The sequence below is a fragment of the Egretta garzetta genome, unplaced genomic scaffold (assembly GCF_000687185.1).
Source record: "Egretta garzetta isolate BGI_Z169 unplaced genomic scaffold, ASM68718v1 scaffold89, whole genome shotgun sequence".
Lineage (NCBI taxonomy): Eukaryota > Metazoa > Chordata > Aves > Pelecaniformes > Ardeidae > Egretta > Egretta garzetta.
The window spans coordinates 3,000,229-3,019,791 of NW_009269997.1; the positions used below are offsets into that span (position 1 = coordinate 3,000,229).

At 39.4% G+C, this 19,563-nt stretch overlaps 1 protein-coding gene across 6 annotated transcripts in view; it reads right to left on the minus strand.

Annotated features, from left to right (window-relative positions):
• Positions 1 to 18,433, minus strand: part of LIN54 (lin-54 DREAM MuvB core complex component) — a 35,954-nt gene extending 17,521 nt beyond the window's left edge. For 2 of the 6 annotated variants that reach the window (XR_004843131.1, XM_035902817.1), the window contains exons 1-5: positions 18,245 to 18,433; positions 17,746 to 17,874; positions 10,167 to 10,894; positions 4,412 to 4,532; positions 1,393 to 1,538 (exon numbers count right to left, since the gene is read on the minus strand). Coding sequence is in view for 5 of the 6 variants with exons in the window: in XM_035902817.1 (XP_035758710.1) it covers positions 1,393 to 1,538; positions 4,412 to 4,532; positions 10,167 to 10,859 (960 nt within the window). In the remaining variant the exon portion in view is untranslated. Of the gene's footprint in view, positions 1 to 1,392; positions 1,539 to 4,411; positions 4,533 to 10,166; positions 10,895 to 17,745; positions 18,210 to 18,244 lie in introns of those variants that run through there. The other 4 variants (XM_035902819.1, XM_035902821.1, XM_035902820.1 and 1 more) reach the window with 4 other exon arrangements.
• Positions 18,434 to 19,563: the final 1,130 nt, after the last annotated feature.

A 19,563-nucleotide genomic window follows, 5' to 3' on the forward strand; every position in this document is an offset into this window, starting at 1 on the left:
GTCTCACCGTGTAACAATAGCACATAGACACGTTAGAAACTTTGACACATTGCTGGTTTCCAGCACCAAAAGGCCCACGCAGAAATCTAGCACTGCTTCTGTTTTTTTGGTTTGGTTTTTTTGTTGTTGTTTGGGGTTTTTTTAAGGAAATTAGCCCACTGAAGCCTAAGCACTGTCAGGATGGATTTACTGAATAATAGCTTTATAATCAGTACCATGATATCATTGTAAATGGAAGTTATAAAGGAGAACCGTGGAAAGGAAAATAAAAAATGACACCTTACACTATTGATTCAGCCAAAGTATAACATCAGTATTTTCAAATCTACTTTCCAGATTCCCATAGAGATCCAGTCTTCTGACCCTTCTGGCCACATTTCTGCAGAGTGCAGTGTTTGAATACTCTATGCTATATAGCCACATCCCTTCCAAGGCTGGTTTTCTACTTTTTGTTCTGAACTTCCTTCTTTATGTTTTAAGAAAATTCCCATTTTTTTTTAAACCATTTGCTTTTAAAAGATACTTAGAATTACTTACTTACAGTAAATTAAAGACGTAACCCTAAGGAGTCTTTTCACCCCCACTCATTGTTAATTTTGATTCTAGATTTTTTTTTTTTTTTTACTTCTTCCTCATGTTACTTCCCTCACTAATAATTCTCAGACACAAGTACTTCACTCCATTTGTTTAACATTACATTGCTACAGCACAGCCAAATGAAGAATTCTTTACTCTTACGCTAGTTTTAATATATGATACTTAGTTTGCACGCACTATGCATCTTGTCTCCGCGACTCTTCCTTTCTCCAGCAATATTCCTCTTCTCAAGACAATTTTATCAAGTCTAAAATACAAGTGTTGCCATGACACTCATCTGTAACACAGCTTATGATGGATAAGTTACCTTTTCTATCTATTGCCCACCTGTGCCAATCTGCAGCTCTGTATTTGTCAAGGACCACTGCAAATCTTACTTATTTCAGACATGATTAGGGAAGACTAAATTATCTATGCAGTAGCAGGCAATGGTTAATAAGTGCTGACCTACTGTCATTATTAAGGCCTCCTCTTAAACAGCCTGTTGATGTTTTATGAAGGCATTAAAAAAACACTGAGCACCAGGCTAAGAGAGAACAGCTGTTCTCGGAATGGATGTTCAGGGAATGGCAAGAAATGGCAGGAATAGGAAACTAATGCATATTTACTTAAGACCACAGTAAGGAAGCCAACTGCAAAAAATCTAGCTTAGGCCATTACTGCAGAGCATCATGATGCACAATGGAGACTCTGGAGTGGTGGGATCATAAATAGCTTGTAGCAAAGACACAGAGAGCTCCATTCAGACCACTGTGCAGGGGCAATAGAAGGCTGCTGCCAGAATCAGGTCCTTACCTTATTAGGGGATTTGAGTGGTGAGATAGCTATTTTATTCGGTGTCTGTTGTGGTGTTGTACTTAAAGATGATCCAATGACTCCGCTCTCAGAGATTGTTATTGTCTTTGGTGGTGTTCCTGGAGCAGACTGTGAAAGAACCCTACCTATAAACAATGAAGATACCATCAGCTCAAGTTATTCCTATTTACATTAAGTTTTAAAGCAAAGTTTTCTCTGCATGTCATGCAATTGATCCCTACTTCTGAGGGCGTATCACCTGGTAGGAAGGACACTAGCATTCGTTAAGTTAGATTTAGCAACAAAAAAGAAAATAATTGGCATTATTGCAAAAAGACAGTTTGCTTGGGCTTAAAAAAGCCAAAATGTACATTGAGCTTTTCCTGACATTCAGCTGAAAATTCTTCAAAGCCAGGACAGCATCCTGAGGCCAGCACAGCCCTCCAATACACCTGCACTGTGCACAAACACCCAGCCAGCTGGCAGTTTCCTAGGAACTCCCTGGGCTGCTGTACTGAAAAACCGAGCATCTGTGGGGGACTACTTAGTTTTAAAACCTCAGCCATCAGAAATGAACTGTGTTACGGTGACCAAGAAAAAGGTGTTTGGTCTGTCTATGCTCAACTCTAAGTGGATTGTATTTTTCTTCTTCTCTGTGTTGGCGGTTGTTTTTTTTCATTGCCTAATATGACGCTCCCGTGAAAACATGGGTGGTGGTATAACTCTAAAAACTATATATTTTCACAATGGCAAAAAAGGTCAAACATCAAAACCAGCAGCTCCAAATCATGAAATCAGTCTTAGGAATATTGCAAAAGTCCCAGTGTGGAAAGCAGAATTTTTTTTTTCTCTTTTTTTTTCATACTCCTAAGTTTCTGACCACTGAGCTTTCCTCTGCTGCCCTTTGGCTTAGACTCATTTTTGTCATAGCTTCTCTGTCACACTTTCTCTTGTACTACATTTATCAAAATAAGAAACAAATACCAGCATAACTTTTCCATCCAAAACCAACCAGTGGCACGACAATTCAGTCAGCTCTAAAAAGAAAAAGCATTATCCTCGTGGAAAGCTGCCTTCCTCCGAGGTCTATGTTCTCTAAAATAACCTTCACTTTTGTGCAGCCTAAGTAACAGCACAGACAGTTGCTAGCAGCTGCGAAAGCCACATGCAACCTGAAAAATGTCAGTCTGTGGGAATTTTACCATCTACAGTATTCAATGCTTTGAGTTGTTTTTTTCCCCAGTGACAGCTTTCCCTTTCTCACTACATCTCCTCTGCATGCCTTGGCATCACTTTCCTAAATGGAACCTGGCTGCTTATATTGACAAGTCTTTCAAATTTACAACTTCCACCTCAGTTTGCAGAAATTCTCAGGCAATTAAAAATATTTATTAGATTCATAAAAACACACATACAAAACACAAACACAAATGTTACATCTTACCTAAAACGATGCCAGTCTCTCAAAGCTGGCAAGCTGTGCTGGCTGTTTGGGATTATGAGAGGAAAGGTAGATATTTAAAAATATTTCCCTCTCAATTAGAGAAGCATCTTCAGCTTCCAGTGAGGCTTCTCTCACAGGCTCAGGGACAGGTACTGCTGATTTTCCATCATATTGATTTAAAAGCTGAAAGTTTGTTTATTTTGTAACATATCTGCTTGTCAATATTATGTAGGTATGTTTTGATTTGGACTTTTCCTTTCATTCTGGACACAGCAAACTTAAAAACATGCTCTTGTTAGTATTATTTTTGTTGTGGTTCCTTCCTGTTTACCAATTTTCATGTATTACCAGATGAAAACGTAATGGAGCTCCAAGTGGCTCATTTTGGGGTTTTTAATGATTTGGGTTAGGTTTTTTTTTTTCTTAAAAAAACCAAACCAACCCACAAGCAGCTTAATTAAAATATTTATAAACATAGTGAAGTGATCTTTTTAGTCTGTTCATTTGGTAGGGAGTTGTTTGAGAAAGGGGGAAAAAGTTGGGAGTGGGATGAGGAATCCCTCTTCCACCTGGAAACACAAGTCAGGCTTCTGGGTGCAGGCAGCCTGACTCAAGGGTAAGATCATGTTTCAGTTATGTGCCATTCATTTGTATCTATCAAAGTTTTGAATACAGGAGACAGATGCGTTCTTTTTAAAACCAGTGCAAGTGCCATTTTTGTAAAGACTTAAATTTGTTTAAATATGCGGAAAATATTTTAGGCCTACTTGGGTTGGTCAATCTGGAAGCAGTTGAAGACCTCCTTCAAAGCTCTGAAGACAACTCTGGTTTCCTACATTTGTCCTTTTGAGATAATTCACATGTCTCCGATGTTACTTGTATACATGGAATGATGCATTTAGCAAGGGATACATTGGTCTCACTGCCATAATAAACAAATGATTACACTGTGGGGTTTTTCTTTAGTTTGTTTGGTTTTTTTTTTTTTAAAGGAGAAATATAGATTTGTTTTCCAAAGAGACAAACCATTTCTTATTTGCCTTAACTACTTTCTTAGACTCTTCTGCAATGCTTATTTCTGAAGTAGGTGGGGAACTTAACAGAAACAACACAGCTTTATCCACTGTTTTTCACTCATTTTCCCTGTTATATGCATGTATTACATTTAAGTCCAAGTATAAGCAGATTAAAGTAATAAGAGCACGTCTCCTTTTATCCCCTGCCTATTTATATGATGTATCTACAAATACTTTCTGTTTATCCAGTAGCCTTTTCTCTGGCTGTGATGTATTTTCTCCTCCCCAAAATCCAGAAAGTAAAAGCATCTTATAGTGAAAGCAAAATGATTAAACTCTACAATCACAAACATAATTCTAAACAAGCAAATTGTAACGGTATCAACAACTGCATTTATCTGCTTCTACCCCCAAAATTCTCTGATTTTTTTTTTTCCAATTGTTTGAGGTACTTCAACAGAAACTACAGTAAAATCATTAAGACAGAAAAATTTCTATCACCATCTCTTTGAACAGCCTTTAAAAACTGGTAAAGCAAAACAAGTCAAAGTAGTACAACCTGCAATGACTGGTGACACTTGAGTAGTCTGCCCTGTAACAGCTTTGCTATTGATTGGTTTTGCAAAGATCAGCTTGGTGATCACTGGGCCAGAAGTTGGGGTTCGGGTCTTCTTTGCAATCTGAAAGATGGAGGAAAAAAAATATCTAAAGTAACGAGCATTTTGCACCTAAATTATTGTATTGTTAAGTACATTAGAAAATTAAAAGGACAATACTTGCACACATAATTAGAAGAGTAATTGCTTATCTCTCATTTCACCTCCATTTCTGACTATGGAGAGAACTAGGATATCACCCGTGCCACTTCAGAAAACCAGCCAAAGCAGGACAGCCAATTCCTCTACAGCTTTTTTGTAAGGTGACTCTGTGCTAACATACCTCATCTTCAAGATGCTCAAATTATTTCTTACATGCCATTGGTCTATAAAAAAATGTTAAAGTTAAATGCACAACTCAGTATTTGAAGCTTTGAAAAGCTACTTCTTTTTCAGCCAAGCAGGGCAAAACTTGTTCCTCAAGTGATTTAAATATGACAACTACTGCTCTGAAACATCTCTTGACCTAATCTGACGTAGCAGCACACTTTTATCCTGCAAATAGGTAAACAGCCTTCTGTAACAGTTCTCAAAAAGTAACTGGATCATCAGCCACTGAAAGTTTTGGGTACTCACTAGGCAAGAACAAATCTATTGGTGACATCCAGGTACAATGGAGTCTTTTTCATTCTGTCATCCAGTCTCCCAAAACACAGCTGGATCAGGAACATGTATGTAATTTGATGAGACACAGATCACTTCAACTTGAAATCTTCATAAGCAGGGTTTTATATAGTCTTAAAAGTCTTAAACAAGACTTTTTCCCCTTTTCCACACTGACAGAAGTTAACTACCAAATGCATTTATCCTTATAGTTTCTATACACTGGCATCCAGCTGGTGAATAGTTCAATTAAGAGGTTACTTCTTTCAAAGACTATTTTAACCTGTTGACTGCAGAGGCTGCCAGCAGATGTAGACTATTGCTAGGACCTTCCCTGAGTCCAAGCAAGCACACTGGAAGGCATTACTGAAGCCCTTATGCTTACCCCCCCCACAGGTAAGGCCCATACTGCTTCTCCTCCACCACACATGCCCAGCCACATGCCAGGAGCACCAGCCACCAACTCCAGCAATACAGGAGAGGCACGACACTGGCATCCATAGGGGGAGGCAAAGGTGCAGAACAACCTTTATTACTCAAGTAGCTAAGTGGAGGAATCTCACCAACACGCAAAAACACAGAGATGACAGCTACTTTTAACAATCTGAGAAAGTTGCAAATGCTTAAATGAAGCAATTGAGTAGGCTGGATGTTACGGTTTCCTACACAAAAACCTACTTATAGAATTTGCTGACTGAAAACACCTCCTTTACAGTAGAGTAACGCCAAAACATTTGAAGTATTCACTAGCACATAATGAATTCAGCTCCGAGCAGCACACTCATGACATGGCCAGGGAAGCTGGAGCTCCTCGCTGCTATGGCACTGGAGCCTCCCCAACTTCCCATGGAAAGCAAACGCCACCTCTGTGTGCCTGAGCTGTGCCCAGACAAGGGAAGGCAGCAATGAGCAACTCTGACACCAGGCAGTGCCAGAAAACAGACCTCATTTAAAGGAAGCCATGTGCTGCTCCAGTTACAGTACAAGTATTTCTCAGAGGAAACCTCCACCTCAGATCGTTGGCAGGTAAAGGACATTTACCCAAATATGCCGCACCTAGGCCATGTTAGCTGCTCTATAGGTGGTATACAATAGTCAAGGCTTAAAATTAAACAGAAAAGAAAAAATAAACTCACTCTTTTTGGACATATGTTAACTAAACCCTTGAAACATAAGCTGTTTGAAGAAGAAAGCTTCATTCACAGCCCAGTTTACAAATTTAACGCAAAGCCCTTTTAACATCTAAAGGATTCAGTTCTCTTACCACATACACAGCTGATAGATGAGCAGGCATTTTATCAGTAAATTTTTTTTTGTAAATTTGCCACATTTTAATTTCTGGTAAATTCCCACATTTCATCTGCTTGACTTGATATTTCTGTTCTGCTGAAGTTAATCTTACCCTGCCATAAGGTATTATTATAACTCAACTGCTATTACTTTTACTCTCTGAAGAGAAGGCAAAGTCTGGCTCAGAATGTGATCAACATCTAGCAGGAACAGCCAGCTCTGGACAACAGCAGTAATTTCCCAGTAATAACCAATAAATGTGCTTAAATGACTTATAAAGTGTGAAATAGTAGCTACCCATTAACATGAACTATTTCAGAAAAAATGTAAAAATCCCAAAACAATAGCTGGTCAACACAAGTAGCCATGCTTCCCTTCAGACTCAACTTCCAACGTCCTCCTCAGATAAATTACGCTCTGCTTTTTGGGTGAGCTGTCTGTCTACGAAGAAGGAGGTCTAGCAAACAAGTGAATCCCCTCAGGGCTTAGGAAACACGGCAAAACTCAAGTGTGGTTGATTATAGGCGAGGAATAGCCCTTGACCCCCAAGTGCAGGCAGTGCACTCCTGCCCTTAGTTGCTGCCAAGGGAGCCTTTCTGAGGTTTTTGCCACTGGAGCTGATAGCCCCAGGCACCTGTGAGAGCCTTCTAGGCATCAGTGGGAAACTCGCTACCCATTTCAGTAGAGACTGGAGAAGCCAGAGGAAATAATCAAGATGACAGACTGCCTGCCCCTTTGATGCTTCAGAAAGAGCAAGTTCTCTGGAGCCCTCTGCCACTGCATGTACTAATTACAAGAAGCATTATTCCTTTGCCTGTGTAAGCTAAACATGCTCTCTGCAAGTTACTTTGAATTAGACTGCAAAAGTATTTCCTGAGTCAACAAGCTCTTCCATAAGAAATTATATTTAGAAGCACATACCAACCTTCTTCCCCCTACAGAAGTGATTTATTTGCAAGCATCTTTAAATAAAGGGTCAATTTGTGTCTTCATAAGCGCACTCCACTAAACAAGATGAACTAGCAAGTCAAACTATGTTCTATTCATACCGAAAAAGGCACATGCATACCTCACATTTACTGCTGGATCCAATAGCCACATAGTCAGCTACCACAAAGGAGCTAACATCCTATAAATCCACTCCCTAGATGACCTTATGGGAGCTTGTCTATGTAGCCACGCCCTATGTAATTTATATTTGGCATAATATTAAAAAAATCAGGGAATCTAGAAATAGCAGAACAGTGTACTTCAGAGAAGATGAAGAAACTGAGCTAGGAATGGGAGTTTGCTCTGAGGATAGGGAGTGCACGAGGTCACTTTTCCATGAAGCCACAATGATGGCTTAGCAGTTGTCTTGCCATAGCAGCAATGATGCTATGGACATATAACTGCTGAAATGCACAGCCAGTTACCACATCAAGACATGTTCAAGTTAGACTAGCTTAGTGACAGCAATGGCGATAGGTCTGGAAATCTGGTTGAGAGTCATCTGCAAGGCCAAACTCCTGCTTAATGTACTTGGAATAAAGTAGTACACCAGCAGCCACATTGTCATTTTTAAGCCTGTACACAGGCAGGAGCAACAGGCTGAAAACAGACATACTTGCCCAGTAGTTTTGTCCACACATCCAGGGCAGTGGTTTCATCTAAATCAGAATGAGCTGCCAAGGGACAGTAATAAACCTCCGGATATAGATGAAGCCCGAGGTCCTGCCACATTTTACACCTCAGCCTCAGACCTCTAAAACTGTAATCAGAGGGGGAGACGGATTCCAAGGAACATTTTGCTCAACTTTATCAGTTATGCCTTTTCTCAAGTGCTGATATTTCAAATTCACAATTAGATTACAGCAAGGCTAACTGAGTTTCTCTAATGACCTGCAAAGACCCTAGGACAGTGAGGATGTAAGGAGAACTGAAGAGAGTTCTTTTGTCATCTAATCTTTCACCAATTCACATTGCAGCACCAAGTCAAACTGCTGTGTTGCCTTGCATCCGAAATACCTGATTCACAAAGCCACAAGAGGTAAGTTAGCCAAGACCCTTGGGAGGTATTTACAGCTTCCCTTTCGACTCACTGAAAAGTTAAGAGGCTTGTGCAGGATGATGGGATAAATGCATGACTTAATTTTCTAAGCAGGGACTCAAGGTGTGCGTTACCTCCCCTGTCATTCACGATAGGGTAGATCATGAATCTCTCACATAGCCTCACATATCCCTCTGATACTTTAGTAATTTCCTACAGGGAAAAATACTGCCTGGGAAGTGCTAATGTAATAGTCTTCCCTACAGTATCAGGTACTTCTAACTAACTGAACATTGTTGTCTTGCTTCTCATTTCTACTTCCTCCTCTCCTTATAGGAAAAAAGGAACGTCAGGTGTTAACAGTTCAATCTGTTTTGCAAATGTTTAATAAGAGATCACAGATGCAAGACCATTTGTAATAGCTTCTATTAAGGAACCTGTACAATTTCTAACGACAAACCACAGAGGTCAATCGCCAAGTCACTTTCAGTCACTGATGGCACAGGTCATCTCATGCAAGCAAAAGCATGTCACAGCTAAGTCACTCTCCTCAGTTTCCTGTATGTCACTTCACAGTGAGTAACTGAAGCCAAGTAACAGTTACTGATCCACTCAAACATTCCTATGCCGAGTCAAGAGCAGAGGCTTTTTTGAAAGCTATAGTGACAACCACATCATTAATGATCAAGATACAAAAATAAAAGTAACTTCAAAAAATTATGTTCCAGCCATTATGAAACACGTCTTCCACAGGTATGATGTAGCAACAAAAAAGGAAAAAGCAGAAATCGGTGCAGGGATCATCTGCAGCTTTAAAACAAACCATCTTGAGAGTTGCTCACATTTGCTTGCCATGAAATACTAATCAGGGAACTTACCATTTGGCTAATAACATGCTTAAAAGTTTGTCTTTTTTCATGTGCAGAAAATTAGGTTTTTTTAGCATACTTATGAGTTGAATTTCTCATTTCATTTAGACTGTAAAGCAAATATTTTTCCATCATAACCTGCATCGAGTTCTCCTTCATGAGGTCTTATTGGCCTCACTGCCAACTAGAACAAAGTCACTTACATTTAGTTCTGCCATATACCACATGGAAATCAGACCCTTTGAGTTATAACCCAAGTCTTTTCAACACATCTTCAGATCCCAGCAGATCTCTGTGGCTTCAAATATCTCAATATCCATGCCAGAGATCAGGAACAAGACCTTGAAGTGTCCAGCTTACAACAGCATCTAGTCTATCAGTACCTATTAACAAGCTTAACTAGATTTAAGGCAGGCAAGATATACCTTTCTGTTCTTTTTCAAATGCTGGAAGTTTTTTTCAGAGAGTTTATTTAAACAAACTAAATGTAATAGGCAGAAGCTCCTCTTTCATAAAGGAGTAAAGCAGCGTACACTTTGAATAAAGTACAGGCATATAGAGTTCAATTCAGTCCTCTTGAAAGCATGTAGAATTTATTTTTATAAAATGAAAATAACGGGAAAATTCTCTTCAGTTTACTGAATTTTAATATCTTGTTTTCTCTGAGGCAAATCCTAAGTTTCTAGACAATAGCTAGAGGTAAAGGGCATAAAATGGTTAATGCATCCACAGATGCATTATATTTTTTAATACAAGGAATAAACACAAAGGCTGAAAGCAACCGTTTGTCAATCAATGAAGGAAATGCACAACAGTTGCAGCAACAAAATAGTTTTTAAGTTGTTTCATCAGCATAACTCACTTTACCTGTACTGTTTTTAATTGCTGGGTCTGCAAAACAGAAGGCTGGGCCGCAGTGTTTATCAGCTGACTTCCTTGTGTCAAAGCTGAGACACCAACAACAGGTTTCACTTCCGACCGACCTCCAATAACAACTTTGATCTGCTGGCCTTGTAGCTTGGAGTCTCCACCCTGGGCTTGGGATGTGGCCTTCTGTGCCTGCGGGAGTTGGCTGTGGGGTAATGCTAAAACAATAGGTTGGCCAGACTTGCCCAAAGTTGTTACAATTAGCTTTTGCCCATCTGGTTTAATACTCTGATTGCCTATTTTAATATCAGCAGTCTTGTTCAGAATAATTTGATTGGCTGATATAGTGACGGGGGTCTGAGCACCAAGTTTATGGAGGCCACTTGGAAACGTAGGCTTTACTACTGCATTCACATCAGTTTTTGGAGTTGTGATGTTCGCTGTCGTGTCGCCTGAGTGATTACTGGGTGCAGTAACTGATTCTGTGGTGACTGCAGCCGTAGTCATAGCTGAGGAGTCACTGGTGGAACTTGTGTTCACTATTTCTTCCAATTCTATTTCCATGGGAATAGAATCTCCCATTGGTGATGACACGATAACTGCCTCGATGCTGTCATCTTCCACCAGAGTTATACCAGTGTCCATTATTTCCTCAGGGAGCAAGCTGTTGACTTCTGCTGAAACCACCTCCATTTTAGCAGTTGTGGCAGTGGTGACTGGAGCAGGTACTGCAATAATATTTTAAAAAGTTATTGGCTTCCAGAAAACATACATTTTCAAAGCTTTAAGAATAATATTACGAAAGAAGAAAATACAGTAGCAGAATTTTTTTCAGACTGAGGTATTGTGCATGCACAGGTGGGATATCATGAAAAAAATTATCAAAACATAACATATTAAGCTGAATTTACTCTCAGTAAGAATTTATGTCAAACCTTTTCAACACCATCCACTGAAGTCAAATCAAGGCACTGACTTGCTGTGGATTACCAGTAGACTCTTGACAACACAGCACACAAAGTAGTAGTTTCCCCCTCCAAGATACAGGCACCTTGTTCACAGACATTTAAGCTTACTTAAATATAAAGCAAGAGTTAAATAGCTTTAAAAATCCAACAGATGAAAATGGCTCATCTCATACATGTCAACATTGATTAGCAGGTTATCTTGTCTCAAGAGACTTTATCCATATCTCAGAAAAACAAACAGCTGTCTAGTGACAGGCTTTAATAACCCCACAAGCTCAATCAACAGCCCATCTACTGCAGGACCAAGCCAAAGCCCCTTCAAGATGAACAGGTAATTCCTCTATGCTGGCTATGAAAAGAATAGCTCAGTATTTTATTCTCAATATTCACAAGAAAATATAATTCCCAAATCAATGATTAATTTGAAACACGTTCTAAACACAAAACAAAGAACACCCCATCTGAAAGAAAACAATTTTTTAAGCTAATACAGGTGACCAATTTATATTAAAAAAAACCAAAACTAGAGAGAGATTCAAAGCCAGAGTCACTTCCCACTGAGAAACCTTAAAGACATAGCTGGAAATGGTCACATCTACCATTCCCACTAAAACTCTATCACTGTCAGAAGCTGAAAACAGATATGCTTAAGGCATTTTCCCCACTTGCTGGCCCCATCAGCATGCTTGGGCACTGGATGGGCAAACACACTGTGTGGGTATGTGTATGCATTCTCAAGTACTCATTGTAAGCTCAAGAGGATCCTTGCAAATTCAGTTTCCTATTTGCTAGGAAACACAGAGCAGAGTTATTTGTATGTTCATAATTAAGGAACTGTGCCACTAAAAAAAACCTGACCAAATGCTGAGGTGACATTGATTCCTCCGGAGTCATTATGGTTCCATTTTGCACAGCAGATAATTACAGAACAGCTGCACTTTGCCCACAAGGTAGAAAGGAAAAAACCCTGCTGTAATCTACCTAGTTTCCATGACAAGCTCAGGCGGCTGTGCTGGAACAGTCCATGGCCTTCCTGATCGTGAAGGGTGCCATCCTGATTCCCTTCACCTCCAGAGTATAAGCCATATCAAACTGCCGTGATACACAAGAAGCCAGAGCTGTGAAAGAACTTGTTGACCGACAGTCAAACTCATACACAGCTTACTGGCCGACAGTCAAACTCATACACAGCTTATTGGCAGGCATTTAAAGATACAAAGTTATCCGATGTCACTGCCAGAAATACCTCCTTTGGAAAGCATTTCTCCTAAAGTAATGCCAGTACAGCTTGCAGTGATGCCAACCCTGGTTACTAGCACTAAACAGCTTACTCCTAAGGACACATCAGTAATAGTATTGCACTGCTGTCTTAAAGGGCTTGGATCAAGAAGCTAGACTCCCAGAGTCAACCCCAATCCAAATGATTGCCTCCATGTTTGCAAAGGAGGGAATCATCTAAATCAGACAGTGAAAAAAAAAACAAAACACCAAACCACGAGATTCAGTAATGACACATAATTTTAAATTACTTGCTTTCGGTTTGCATTTGTATGTTATTCCCTAAAAGGAAGGTCACCCTTAGTATCTTTTAACAGTATGACCATAAAAGTATTTACATACATTAACAGTTACTTATATTCTTCATTCTTACCATTTGGTTATATTACAAGGCAGTAAACTGTTATTAAATACTTATATCTAGTTGAAACAATATTTATATTAAAACACACAGAGTCAGGGTTTTAAACCCTGTTCAGACATCAAACAAACCACTTACAAGTCAGAAGGAAAAGAAATACATCACACCAAGTCTGGAATCAGAAAATGACAAGTTAAAAGAAAAGAAACGTTATGCATGGTTACTGGATTAACAGTTTATGGCCATCACATTGGAAGATTTTACAGTTATTGGGTCTCATCATTTTACATTTGGCTTCCATTAACATATTCAGGCTTGTGTCATCAATAACAGCAATAAAAGAACCACTGCACAACCTATTGCTTATTGGATATGGCAGAAATAGATAGATGAAATGCAGCAATGCAAATCTCATCCTAGGTATACAAGAAGCTGCTGTCACCAAAGGCAGCTGCAACATCCCAACAGATTTTACTTCTAGTTATTTAGCCAGGATTTCTCAACAGTTTAGCTGTTTGGTTTTATTTCCCCTAATGCTTTTAATACCAAACACACACTGTTTCCATTTTTCCAGCTCCTCTATTAAAGTGATTTACAACAGTAAAAGCATGCCAACCTCTTAAGATTTTAACATCTTTGAGATCTTAAATTAATTATTTACCGTGTCTTTAAGTATTTAAAGAGACTTGAAAGTTTCATTTGCTTCAACAATTATTCTTTTAATCATTTGATAATGCAAGAACTGTACCTACACCCTCAAAAAATAGCCATCAGTAAGTGTTTATGCTTATTTAGCTCAAAATCTGAAGAAAAAACAATCTAAACCAAGGAAGTGGATAAGCATGCTATCAGACCAGGGAACTCCACAAAAATTCGAGGATCAGATTACTAAATAGATAATTTTAACCTACAAAATAATAGCCATACAACTAAATTAAAAGCTCAAGAAGAAATTCATGTAATGAAGATTTGTTTAGAAAAAGACTGTCCCAGCATAGCTCTGGACACCCAACCAGCCAAATGTATATAAAAAAAAATTAGGCAGCAACTTTGAAAAACGCTGAGTACTGTTAGGAGGAGGACAGGGACAAAAAGCTCAGCTTGAGTGAACCACCTCTCGTGATCTTACCCATAGCACAGATCTCTATACTTGATATTCACAAAGAATTTTTTTATATATATATAAAACATCATAAAGGGTAAGAGGGATTTATAAGGAAAAGGATGAAAAATGCCATAATTGTTGGCAAAAAATACAGAAATCTGTCTGACAGGTACCTGTGAACTTTGATCTATATTTTCCTTTTCCACCACTAGTACGTCAGTGTAGAATCTTTAACAAACTAACACCGTTAAAGTGTTGAGATCAGTATTAACACCTTTGTTGATAAAACATGCAAAGCAGCCACACTAAACAGGAAAATCAAAACAATCAGTCCAATAAGGCACAATGACCTGCAAACAAATAAACAAAATGCAAGACATAACAATGCCTGTATTTTACAGTAACTAACTGCATCTTCTTACATCTCCAGAAATGCCCCCATTTCACTAATATAAGAATAGCTAGCTAACCTTCCAATCTACAACCTGAGCAGTTCGAGTGCAGCACTTCCATGACAATATGTTACAAAATCATCAGTGAAGCTATGTATTGCAAGGAAAACTCTTCCTAAATAAGGCTGCTGAGACCAACTGTCCTGTGATGGGTGCTGCATGTTAGCGAGGTCATCACAATGAAGCAGCAGACCAAGGGACTCATTACCATTTGTGGCCTCATTAGCGGTTCCCTTCCCATTCTCTTCCCAGTACACAGCACAGGCCTGGTGGTGCTCAGCCATGGGAGGACTCTGGTACAACTTGACAGGTTTAAGAGCATTGGCCAGACCCACCTTAAGTCATTGGCAATGTTCATTTTCAGCCAAATCCTGAGGCGTCACTTTCACCAGAAAATACAGAAATCGAATCAGTAACAGCTTTTGTAGGAGCAGCTATCCCGAAGTGCAAAAAAGCCCACCCTAAAATCAAAAGCTTCATAAATGCATTAATTCCAATGTAGCCCCTAAAATAGCAGTGATTCTCCTGGGATCAGCAATACTGTTGCTGTGTGCTAAGCAAATGATAACTGAAACCAAGTATTTTTGCCAGATACAGCAACCAGTAGTTCTTTAAAGCTGGCACGCGTAGCACACGTGTAGCATTATCAAGAGACAGCAAGGGCAAATACTTTCAGCTTCTTGAGGTAGGAACTGCAAAAACCCTTAAAAAGTATGAAGGGGAAAGATGAACCACCACAAAAAATGCCTACTCTCAAGAGGTCACCACCGGGGTAATTGTTCAGGAGACAAATCACATGGACATTTCTAGAACATGTGAAACCAGTCACTACATCACTAACCACAAGAACATAGCAATATGGCCACATTAATGTTATTACAGTTTTCTTCCTGAGGGATGTAATGCAGGGTACTGTTTTGCAGCTCCCAAAAAACCACAGAAAATCAGAATCCTTGCATTAAGGGACAAGGAGTGTCTCCACACACCCTTGGTGCCACAAAAGGCCAAGTCTTTTCCAAAGATCAATTAAGTTAAGACATTATTAGCTTTTTAAGAGAATCAAGGTCTATGCCTAATAATTTGCAAAGTGGAAGGGAGAACACCAATAATTGCAGTATCTTTCAAGGGATTTACTAAGCTGGGTGGGGGGAATGAGGCTGGAAACTAGGGTCAGGTGAATGGCAGAAAAGTAATAGTGGACAACCTAACAAGTAATGGATCACTGCAAGTACAATGGACTCAATACAAACAGGACACGGACGGACACAGGGGTAGCATTTGGCATTTCCTTCACAGAGACAAAATGTGACAAGACCATCGCTTCTCTTTCAAATAAAGGTGGAGCAGGAGACTGTTGACAGGCTATGGCTCAGATTCGAGGATTTTAAAACTCAAAAATCCCACAATATTTGTATGAAGTTATATTCATAACATCAGCATATTATAAACTTTTACTAGTTAAGAGAAAACATAATTTATTTCATTCCTAAATCCATTCATTAGAACAAAGGCAAGAGCAGGAGGAAGTAGGGGAAATACAGAATGGATCCTTGATGATTTATCTGAAAAGCATGAGATGCTGCCAGCCACATGTAATCAAAGTTTATGGGTTTAAAAGCTTATCAAATTTTTCAGCTTAACTGCCCTCTCCAATAGTGGTGATGTGTAAACTCCAGAAGGCTGCTGAGCTGAAAAAAAATCCATTTTTTTTGTCTTAATACCTAGAGATTAAGCAGTTTAACATTACGAGGCCTTGAGTAGTTGGAAGCTGCCACAAAAGGGAAACCCAAGTACGATCCAGTGGGAACACTGGAGTAGCAATGCATTCACCTGCTCCCATTCCCCTTCCTAATCTTCCAGCTCTTGCGATGGAAGGGAAAATACAAGCATCTTGCAATTATTCAACCATAGAACAGTTAATAAGCTCTCCATGCTGCTATCATTGACATATAACTCTAAAAAATATTGACAAGGACAGTTAAAACGCAATGAGCCAAAAAACCCAGAGGAACAAATGGAAGATGTTCTTTGTAGACATGCTGTAAAAAACCCTAAAAATCTTTTACTTAAGTTTTCAAAGACTCATGTCTTGTTGTCTTCAGAACAGAAGTGTTTTACCAACATATTGGTATGAAATACACTGCCTTCATCACAAAAGTCTTCAGTTGATCATACTCAAAGCTTTAGAAGAGATGCACACAACATGACCTGTCTTCTTCCTTCACCACAACTGCTGTTACAACTATACTTTAAGACTCGGCTATCCTGTGACCCGTAGCTGTTTTCATATAAAAATTAATTCTCACACACAAGGAATCACAGCATGCTACCACAGAAATCAGATTACACACACTGTGTATAAAAGCAAGTTTTACAATCAAACTAACAAAGTCTTTGATATAGTACATGACCAAAAATCCCTGTGAGTCACAGAAAACCTTTTAGGCAAAACAGAAGCTAGAGAGAAAGAGGAAAAAAGCCACAACTAAGTTTTTGACGAAAGCAGCATGTCATAACAATTGTGAACAGTTGAATTACATTACACATACATGCGAGTGCATTGCTTGCTAGAAAACCAGCATTTTAAAACACTGAGATACCTAACTCCATATTGGACAACCCTCTTTTCACCACAGGAAAAAATATTACACTGCCCAAATATACCATCAATTACAAAACAGAGTATTACGGAAGAACATTCTAGCCATTGTGAGGTACTGAGTAGTATTACTGAAAAAAAACCAAAACTCCGAGCACTCACACAGAATCATTAGTACCTAGAAAACTAAACCACTTAAAGGTCAAATTACTTTCCTATGCATGGCTCACAGCTGTTACCTAGCTCTCACAGGCTTGTTTAACGTCCATTTAGATAGGGGCAAAACCATATGATTTTACTGATATTAGTCTGCATTTCAAATTTGTATAGGTATCTATCTCATAATCATTAGTCAACAATTTCAGTGTTCCCTATTTGTGGTTCACACCAAGCCAAAAACAGACTTTCGTGTTGTTCTGAAGATGGACCAGGATCAGCAAGCTGATGTTTCCCCGAGAACTACTCAGTGACCTTTAAGGGTCAAATCCTCACAGGTGCTAAGTAAATTCCAGAGCACACTGAAGAGCAAAGGCATTAACTATTATGCAAACACTGCCCACTGATCCAACACTGCAACATTCTGCAGAAGTAAAAGAACATCAATATGTGTATATTTTTCAAGTGACTGGCATGTCCAGGCTAAGGCAGCAGAAACTGAGAAGTAATTAGGATAGCCATTTATGCTCTGATTACCAACAAATGCATGCTATCAACCACAGAAAGATATTCCATACACATCTATACATACTCCTTCTCTCTTAAAACAATGTTGAAGGTCACTTTATCATGGTAAGGTTAAATACTGCCTGCACACACCTTACTTACATCAACTTTCCAGAAAAGAACTGGAAATAACATTCATTGCAGCAGAACACTTCAAAGCTGTTCAGTTTGCCTTCTGTAACTGGAAACAACGTTCTACTTTCAAGCAGAGTTTCATGCAAACTAGTAATAAAATAGAAACAAAAAAATCAGAACATTTCCCTTCACCCTTCCCTTGGTTTGCATGCCAGTTTCAATCATTTTCACAATATATAGTAGTACAAAAGCTGAAAACCAAAACTCCACAGGTGTTCTTACGATCAGTAAAAACATTCTGAAGGTGTTAACTGCCATGAACAATCCAATATTTGGGCCTATAGATTCCAGTTCCTTTACATTTAATGAAGAATTTCTAACCTTAAGTTCTATGCAAACTTTGTGGTGACACCAAAAGAAAGAACCCCTAAAATAACTTCAATTTATTTTATTTTCTGCAGTGTTTAGGAGGCCAAAATTAAAGCATTAAGAATCTGAATTTAAAATGAATACATACATAGTGAACTTCATTTGGCTGTAAAAAACAAACAAACAAACATCAACCCTTAAAAAACATGAAGAGTACTTATCACTAGGCCCATGAAAGGCAGATTTTGGTCATTTAAATATAAGTTGAAATAAACGTCTTGCTTTCCAAATTCTAGACGCCTCTTGAATGTGGGACTAACAAGAATTCAGAACACACAGTGATACCACACCAAGAACAAGCATGAAAACTCCCATCATAAGACTTGATATCGAGTTCCCCACAGACTTCTAACAGGTGTTATCATATCGGGCACCTTTAAGATTAGGCTTGCTGCCAGCAATTTCAGCAAGAGTACATTTTAGCGTTGTATTTATGAGCAAAGGTTCATCACAATGGAATTGCAACCTACCAATTTTACTGAGAGTTTGCAAATTGGGAAGTGCAATGATTAGGCGGTGCATTACATGTATACAAACACACACAGCATGGGAAACAAACAAGAGGAGTTGGAAGCTATCGTGCTGCGAGAAAGCTATGACCTGATTGCCATTACAGAAACTCGATGGGATGAATCCCATGACTAGAATGTAGCTATTGATGGCTACAGGCTGTTCAGAAGGGACAGGCGAGGAAGGAGGGGCGGAGGCGTTGCCCTTTACATCAAGAAATCATTACAGTGTGAAGAGCTGTCCCTGAAGAATAGCCACAAGCAGGTCGAAAGCTTATGGGTAAGAATTGGAGACAGGCAACAAAGGGAACCTAGTGGTTGGCATCTACTACAGGCCACCAGATCAAGAGGAGCCAACTGACGAAGCGTTCCAACACTAACTCCAGGAGGCTTCGTGCTCACAGGCTCTCATCCTACTGGGGGACTTCAACCACCCCAACATCTGCTGGAAAAGTAGCACAGCAAGCTGCAGGCAATCCAGCAGATTCCTAGAATGCATTGAGGACTACCTCTTAAGCCAGGTAATAGACACCCCTACCTGAGGGAACACGATACTGGACCTGGTGGTCATCAATGCAAGCAAGCTCATCGGAGACGTCAAAATCGGAGGCAGCCTGGGCTGCAGTGACCACGCGCTGGTGGAGCTCATGCTCCTGAGGGAAATGGGAATAGCAAAGATTATAGTCAGGACCCTAAAAGTTTAAGAAAGCAAAATTCCAGCTCTTCAATGAGTTAGTCAGAAGGACTCCCTGGGAGAGAACAGAGCTGGCAGATCTTTAAGGATATGATCCACAGAGTGCAAGAGTTCTCAATCCCCAAGTGCAGGAAATTGGGCAAAGAAGGAAAGAGACCAGCATGGCTGAGATGAGAGATGCTGGTCAAACTAAGGAGGAAGAGT